General features: G+C 44.4%; 1 protein-coding gene across 2 annotated transcripts in view; it reads left to right on the forward strand.

Annotated features, from left to right (window-relative positions):
* The window catches only part of LOC144946515 (long-chain-fatty-acid--CoA ligase 1-like), a 47,758-nt gene extending 40,338 nt beyond the window's left edge, over window positions 1-7,420 (forward strand). For both annotated transcript variants that reach the window (XM_078875475.1, XM_078875476.1), the window contains 6 exons: window positions 547-635; window positions 1,805-1,921; window positions 3,546-3,689; window positions 4,676-4,777; window positions 5,596-5,667; window positions 7,196-7,420. In XM_078875475.1, coding sequence (XP_078731601.1) covers window positions 547-635; window positions 1,805-1,921; window positions 3,546-3,689; window positions 4,676-4,777; window positions 5,596-5,667; window positions 7,196-7,336 — 665 coding nt within the window. In that variant the 3' untranslated portion in view covers window positions 7,337-7,420. The remainder of the gene's footprint in view (window positions 1-546; window positions 636-1,804; window positions 1,922-3,545; window positions 3,690-4,675; window positions 4,778-5,595; window positions 5,668-7,195) is intronic.
* Window positions 7,421-8,749: the final 1,329 nt, after the last annotated feature.

An 8,749-nucleotide genomic window follows, 5' to 3' on the forward strand; every position in this document is an offset into this window, starting at 1 on the left:
TCATAGCTGTAGTAGCATCACTGTGCATTACCACCAGTTATTTGCCGAATTTATTTGCCGAATTTAAAAAAGGTTTGTTAAATTGTACTTTGATTCAACTATACAATTCGCATATCACATTTAAAATATCAGTGCTGAAGTAGCCATAGCCAATAACAATAGGGCGTTTGGCATTGTGAACTTCTTTCGCACCCTACGTAGTGCGTAGCCAACCGTGATAATCGGAGGTGCGACGAAAGTACAACAAACGAAACACACACGCACGCACAAATGTGATGGTGATGATAAAACAGTCAAGGGAAGGAATTGAACTTTCAAAGAGGGCCCCCGAATCTTTTAACAGCCTCGGGGCCAATATCACTGGCAAATGATCCTTTGAGCAGCGAAAAACTTTTCTTAAGTATAACCCAAAATACTGCTGATGTTGAGTGCTTAAGCGATACTCGTAACTTGTGCTATGAAAATGGCTTAAAAACAATGTATCTTTACTTAAAGAGACGTAAAATGACATGGGCTTGGTTTTTGTTTTAATTTCCTAATTTACAGGTCACGTTGGAGCGCCGATGCCATGCAATTACATAAAACTGCATGATGTGAAAGACATGGAATATTACACATCACAGGGAAAGGGAGAGGTACGTTTAACATGAGAGCAATAATAAACTACGTGTCAATCTACTACTGAATGAAGCCCTTTCCCCGTGGCTTTTGGTCATGGGGTATCGGCTGACCATACCTTACCATGCTGGTCAGTGTGGATTGGTGATGGTAGGGGCCCAGGACTGATTCAGATATAAAATCAAGGCATTAGACAAGTGAAGATTATGGCCATTATTTCACTCCGTTAGTTTATAGATGTGGTATGTAGGTCTTGACAAAGCGTGCAATTATAAAGCGAGGCCAATTATTACATCTCAAATTATTTGGTGATGCTGCTACTGAGTTGGCAGCGGTGCAGAAGCACAAATAACAAACAAAAAGTCAACATTTCGATTTAGAGCTTTCGTGACTGCAGGGATTCATCTTCTTGGTTCTTTCGGTAAAGTCACGTAGAATGAAAATAATAAAATGATAAAAATAAAACATAATAAAATAATTCTCACGACGTTTCGGCCACAACACAAGCAGCCGTCCTCAGGTGAAGAACATGTCTGTCGATACGACACCTGAGGACGGCTGCTTGCGTTGTGGCCGAAATGTCGTGAGAATTATTTTATTATGTTTTATTTTTATTATTTTATTATTTCCATTCTACGTGACTTTACCGAAAGAACCAAGAAGAAAAAGTCAACATGTTTGTCAATAACACTGTGGCCTTAAAATAAAAAAAAACATAGAAGAGAAGTTGTGGCCATTTAAAAATCTAAATGTAGTCTTTTCCACACATTGGTCTACTTTCTCCACGCCTTATAATAAAAACAATGACTCACGGTGGCACGTCACTGGGTTATCAACTTAACTCCCAGATGGAAATCATTGCTGCGATAAATGTCCATGTGACAAGTCACTCGGTCGGGCTATCGTTTGTGGTTAGCCAGGTGGCTTCTGAAAAAGAGATACGTAGCTCAGTGGGCCTTACCTGCTAAAATAAAAAACAATCATAGTTTAATCTTGATTTGAAGCTTTCGTGACTGCAGGAATCCATACTCTTTGGTTCTTTCGGTAAAGTCACGTAGGTATAGAATAAAATAAAAAATAAATCACGACGTTTCGGGCGCAAAACAAGCGTCAGTCATCGGGTGGGAAAGCATGGTTTAGTTTTATAATCATAGTTTAGTTGAGTGTCTGTGTGTGCCTCGCTCAGGTGTGCGTAAAGGGCCCCAACGTCTTCAAGGGGTACCTGAAGGACGCGGAGAAGACGGCCGAGGCGGTGGATCGGGATGGGTGGCTTCACACGGGAGACATTGGCCAATGGATGCCCGTGCGTTGTTTCACATGAAACCAGTTTTGCATTTTGTTGATGATACTCAATTAAATCAATTAAAGTTGTTCCATGAGAAATTAATAACACAAATTACGTAGATATTTATAACGGCAACGTTAATTCACTGTTGGGCATAGGCTGTGTACGTCCTTGGGGGTTGTTTGACCGTACTTCAGCACGCTGGTAAGTGGTGTGGGTTGCTGAAGGCTATCACTTTAGGGTATTTGTCTGTTCTAAATTTCCACGCGATAAGCCACTTCGTTGAGCTATCGTTTGTGACCACGTCACTTCTGAAATTGAACAAATAGCTCGGTGTGCTTTATCTGGTAAAATAAAATAAAATAGTTTAATTATCGTATATTTACTGATGAATATTTAGTGATTGGCTTACCTTTCCTATACTTTGCACTCCTATCGTTATTTTGTTTTGTTTGTTGTTGTTACTTTCTGACCTGCCCCTACTGGACATCTGTAAAAAAAAAAAACTCGTAGATCATCGTATTCCTCCAGGATAAATAAAGATTTTGATTCTGATCACTTGGTGCTGATGTTAACCAATGGCTGGGAATTGAACTCAAGTTGCTGCTGTCATGGAGCAGTGTGCTACTCACTGAGACACCGCTTCACTGCCGTTTCACATCTGAATTCAATGACGAACCAATCCACGTCTCTTTTGCAGATCACTTGGACGGCAATAGATATCAGATCTGGTTAGGTGGCCAGACTCAGTTATAACCATGATGTCAATAATAGCGCTTAGCATTCTTTCACAAAGCGCTTAACATTATGTTGTATGAGTACGTTTCGACGAAGTCACTGACAAAGTGTCTTCTGTGCTCACATAAGCAATGGAGCGGAGCTCCTTGAAGTAATTGATGGAAATGTCACATGGGCAAGGCACGGATCCTTTTCGCCATGGGATAAGACCGCCGCGGGACTTGATTTACCGACCACAGTGGAGCGACAGGCTGAATTGACTCCCAAAGAGGATTTGAACTCTTTACCTTCATCGTCCTTTAATCGAGAGCTCTAACCACAGCAACAACCGGCTCGATTGTAATGCCGATGCAATGCATAGTATTTCGTTGCCTGTAAACAGACCCATTTTCCCTAATGGTAAGAGCTCGGTGCTTTGCTTCAATGAGATTCTAAAGCGAAAAGAGCTCTCGGGGACAAAGCCACAAAGGTTGACGAAAGGCCTCTATCCTGTATGTAGTGGGCACCGCGGTGACAAGATGTTAACTACCTCGCCTGGTAACCAGGAGGGCGTGGGTTCGATCCCGACCCTGATGCCTGTATATTTGGAGTTTGCATGTCTCTCTCCCTGTGGTTGCGTGGATTTTTATCAGAGTCCTCCGGTTTTTCCCTCCATATTTAAAATCAACATGCGTTCAGAATATGTGGCTGCTTATACATTTCCACATGGTAAGCCACTTCATTGGGCTATAATTTGTGACTATCAGGTCGCTTTTGAAAAAGAGCTATATAGCTCAGTGGGCCTTACCTGGTAAAAAAAGAAGTTAGTAAAAATGTATGCTGCATTTCTTTCGCACCCTACGTGTGCTGGTTTCCTACGCTGGTCACACCTGCCTGGCGTTGTGGGTATTGTTCTGCCCTGCAGAACGGAACTCTGAAGATCATCGATCGCAAGAAGCACATCTTCAAGCTGGCTCAGGGGGAGTACATCGCTCCCGAGAAGATTGAGAACGTGTACTGTCGCTGCGAGCCCGTGGCCCAGGTGTACGTGCACGGGGACAGTCTCCAGGTAACCTAGCTCAGCCCACAGTGCACACACACAAAGTCAAAGATGCCCCCCCCCCCCCCCAGTGCAGCCTACGTAGACTATCGGGGCAAGTGCTGTAAAGCAAGCACCTGTGAAGGGCAGCACGGAGCACGAAGGGATGGTTTCCTCCCCAGTGTTGATGTTTACACGCCACGCCAGGTACTCCTGTTAGGCTGATTCACATATCGAGAGGGAGGCCCAGGACCAGTTCAGATATTCACAGCTGCCGACGTTGGCCGAGAGTGACAATCGGAGTTGGGTCTTTCCGGATTCATAGCGGAGTGCGCTAACCACTGCACCACCATTCCTACATCTCATACCACAATAATAATTATTCACATTGGGATAATGGTTTGCATGTACAGTACAGAGAACTTGCTTGAATGCCTCAGCAACTTTTGCTATACTGCTATTTTTATTTTACAAGATAAGGTCCACTGAGCTACGTAGCTCTTTTTCAGAAGCGACCTGGCCATAAATGATAGCTCAACAGAGTGTGCTCATCATGTCGAACTTTATAGCAGCCAAAATACTCTAAAAGCATGTTGCTGAACGTGGAGGGAAAAACCGGACGACCCAGAGAAAAATCACCGTGGCCACGGGGAGAGAGACACGCAAACTCCAAATATACAGCAGGCATCAGGGTCAGGATCCAACCCACGACCTCCTGTGTACCAGGCGAGGTAGCTAATATCTCACCACCGTGGTGCCCCCTTTCCTTACATCTCATCTCCACCATACCGATGCCCTGAGGCAGTTTAGCCAAGGGGACTTCTAGTGGCAACTTTCCCTCCACGGCACAGGGTCTACGCAAAACCGGTCCTGAAAAAGGGTGACAGTTTCTCTCACCTTCCGTTACATTGCCATAATTATAATTTCTCCTGTAGACGTTGTACAAATGGAACACAATATGCTATGCGTAGAGGTGGATGTTGTTGATGGCACGTGCTGTTGCATTTCGGTGGCAGGCCTGTCTTGTTGCAGTTGTGGTACCTGACCCAGAAATACTTTGCTGCTGGATCCGGAAGAAAGGCATCGTGGGCACATACTCGGAGCTCTGCAGAAATAAGGTGAGCGGCGGGCACACAACTCACGTCAAGTTGTATTTGTTTTACCGGGTGAGAACCCAAGGAGACCAGGATAGTCTGATTTATAAGAGTGGCATAGTTATGGGGGGCAACTGAAGAACATGCCTTCTGTAAGAGTAAGATGATGATAATAATACATTGGAACTCGTTATTATTGAACGACAGGGAAGAAGGAAAAGAGGAAGACCTCGGTACCAGATGGTGAGACATCTCTAGCAGACAGAGACTCGGCGCAATGGGATCTCACAATGACAACAGCGGAGAAGGTGGCGAAAGCTCGTAGGGGGTGGTGGAAACTCGTGTCAACAGCAGAAATGCACGATGCTATTTGTTGAGCTATTGACTGCTGGTTGAAGGCCTCAACACCGCATGGGGGTTGTTTGACCATACTTCACCATGCTGGTCAGTGCAGGTCGGGCCCACGGACGGTCCAGATAGCAACACGCCACTGGTGTTGATCGTGAGTCAGAATCAAACTCAGGTCGCCGGGTTCATAGTGAGGTGCACTAACTAGTGCACCACAGATAGCACTGTCCTAAAGGGATCAAACATTTTTTAAATAATAGGTTACAATTTGGGCAATGGCACTTCTTCATCGCAGAGAGATATGAAAGATATATTAAGATTATCCGTTTGCTGAAATGTTAACTTTAAAATGCACGTGTTTTTTTCCCTTTTAGGGTAGTGTTATTGACGAAAGTGATGAGTTTATGTTTACATTAAGTTGGTTTTTTTTTGCTTGTTGATTTTAGTTTCAAAATCACATTCATTATCGTTACTTTTATTATTATAATTATCAGGAAGTCAGACAAGCAATTCTGGAAGACATGCAACGCCTCGGCAAGGAATCCGACTTGCAGCCTTTTGAGCAGGTAAGCTTGCTAAGACAAACACATTCACAGCCCTTTCTCGATACGCTGCTGGTCATGAGGGTAGTTGACCATACTTAAAGTGCACATAGCCTGGCACAAGCGCCGTGGTGACGCCACCGACACTTCGTGGCGAATGGCAGTTGTTGTTGTGGTTGTTGACCATACTTCACCGCATTGGTCTGGGTGGGTTGGTGAAGGGGGTGGCCCAGGACCAGCTCAGATTTCGCTCACCGCTGATGTTAACCGTGCCTGAGAACCCTACCTAAGGTGCAACAGTTCATACTACAGTGCGCTAATCACTGTATCACCACCCCAGTACTCGAACGTATTGGCGGTATTTCCAATCATGAATTATCTTCAAAACCACGGTCAGAAAATCTTGCGGGGCGTGCATCAAAATCAGTTCTCGTGATGTCGAAGCAGTGAGAAGACGAACGTTCTGAGCTGCTGAACACGAAGGCCTCACAGTCTGTTGCCGATTGGCTGCTCCGTGTTGCAAAGGCAGAGCTGACTCCTCGTACCCGAGACTTGGTCGGACGGTTCCTCCATTGAGGTTTATTTAGTCTCAGTAGACTGAATAAACCTTCGAATTGCATCAAATTTGGTAACAGGGTCAAGTAAAGGCTGATAAACAGTTTCATGTTGCTGATTCAAATTTAGATTTTAGACTGTTATGCTGCACCGGTGTACCGCCAATATGTCCATTAACAGATACACAGAATAAATCAGTAACTTGTCCATATCCACTGCTGGCATTCTTTGAATGGAAACTTAAAGGGTGATACATGTTAAGCATTGTCTCCCGTACAAATATTGTGGATGTTGTTTTAAATCAACAGAGTCAGGGGGCATTTGGCCCCCTGACATGTGTACTCATATAAAGGGAGCATTTTGATACATTCTATACCGTCACCATGGTCAATATCATCAGGGCGGCCTGGTGCCTCAACGGCAATCACAAGGTGACGAGTTCAAATCCTAGTTGGAGGTTGACTCAGCCCATCATCCCTACGGGATCAATAAAATGAGCACCACTTTGCAGGAAATTCAACAGTATTGTCCTTTGGACATGATTGCCCCCACAATAGTAATGTGACATTTCCAACGGCTTCGGTGAGCATGATGAGTAAAAAAAAAAACAAATCACTTTTTTTTTCGATTTAAAGCTTTCGTGACTGCAGGGATTCGTCTTCTTGGTTCTTTCGGTAAAGTCACGTAGAAGGGAAATAATAAAATAATAAAAATAAAACATAATAAAATACAATTTTCACGACGTTTCGGCCACAACGCAAGCAGCCGTCCTCAGGTGAAGAACAGGGCTGTCCGAAAGACAGCGTCTGAATGGCCGAAACGTCGTGAGAATTGTATTTTATTATGTTTTATTTTTTATTATTTTATTATTTCCCTTCTACGTGACTTTACCGAAAGAACCAAGAAGAAATCACTTTATCTTGACTTTGGCTCTGCACTGAAGAGGGCAGTAATAGAACAGGACTGCACTGACTCCACGTTGCCACCTGCCGCGCAGGTGAAGGACGTTCACCTGCACAACGAGATGTTCAGCATCGAGAACGGGCTGCTCACGCCCACGTTCAAGGCCAAGCGGACGGAGCTGAGGTCGCACTTCTGCAGCGTCATCAGCAGCATGTACCAGAACATGAAAGCGTGAGACGGATGGCACGAACACTTGCAGCTCACCCACCAGGCGTTCTCGACCCGACAGTACCCCCCGCCCCTACCCTCCTACCCTCCCCCCGTAGCCCTGCGTGGTTGAGCTGCAATAAGCGCTCTCGGATGTGTTTTCGAGAACCGTTCCTGAAGAAGCGCCCTGCACTCGGAGCGAAACGTCGGGCACCGTGCCGAACAACACGCGGTAACAACCCGAAAACACACCGGAGAAGATACTTTCAACGCAACATCATCATCATCGTCATGGCAATCATCATTATCAGAATCACAGTTGCTATCACTGTCATCATCGCCAGCACGAGATCATCCATGGTTTATGTCTGGGAACCATCTGCTAATTCTAGATTTGAAGCTTTCGTGACTGCAAGGATTCATACTCTTAGTTTTTTCGGTGAAGTCACGTAGGTAAAAAATGAAATTAAAATTACTAAAAATAAAATAATAATAATAATAATAAATCACGACGTTTCGGAGGCAACACTAGTCTCCGTATTAATTTTAATTTCATTTTTTACCTACGTGACTTTACCGAAAAAACTGAGAGTAACCATCTGCTACCTTAAAACGTTCTTATTGAAGGTGGGCGTTAGTGGCTCGTGCGGGGATGAAGCTGCCGTGTGTGTGTGCGTGTGGGAGACTAGAGGTCAGTGGAGTCTCTATAGGAGGCGATTACGAAGCGTAGTGGGGGCTTCAGTGCGCCCACTGCTCACGCACGTTAACAAGCTAAAGGGATTGTGCAAACTACCCAACGCAGGAATTTCCTGCTCATAATAGTCCTTTGGGCCTTTCCTGCTATTGACATTTGACTGACCGGGGCTCTAACAGGCTGGCACGCATCCCTGAACTGCATTGATCACCGCCGGGTTATTGTCGTCATGTCAATCGCTGTCGCTGCAGTGAGCGTCGTCATCGATTCGTACCGTAATTGATTTATGGATCAGATCGCGTGAGTAGAACGCGTTGTCGTAAGCCCCTCTCCACCCGACACAAGCCAATTAATAACGGTGTCCCGTGAACACACGTGGTTGCTCTCTGACACGGCCTACCGGTTTGCTGGCACGTTTGTCCCAAGTGAAAATTTCATTAATTCATAATGGAGTTTTTTTTGGGTTAGATCGAGTAAATATAAATGCGTCGAATTGTAAATGTTGTGGGTTTACTCTCCAACACACCGATGTGCTGAACTAGTAACTAATTAAATTTCGATTTAAAGCTTTCGTGACTGCAGGGATTCATCTTCTTGGTTCTTTCGGTAAAGTCACGTAGAAGGGAAGTAATAAAATAATAAAAATAAAACATAATAAAAATTAGTTGCTAATTATTAATTAGTATTCTTTGTTTAAATGACAAACCTTACTAATTGGCTGTGTCGAGTGGTGGCGGTTTTAACGAC

Source organism: Lampetra fluviatilis, chromosome 41 (assembly GCF_964198595.1).
Source record: "Lampetra fluviatilis chromosome 41, kcLamFluv1.1, whole genome shotgun sequence".
Lineage (NCBI taxonomy): Eukaryota > Metazoa > Chordata > Hyperoartia > Petromyzontiformes > Petromyzontidae > Lampetra > Lampetra fluviatilis.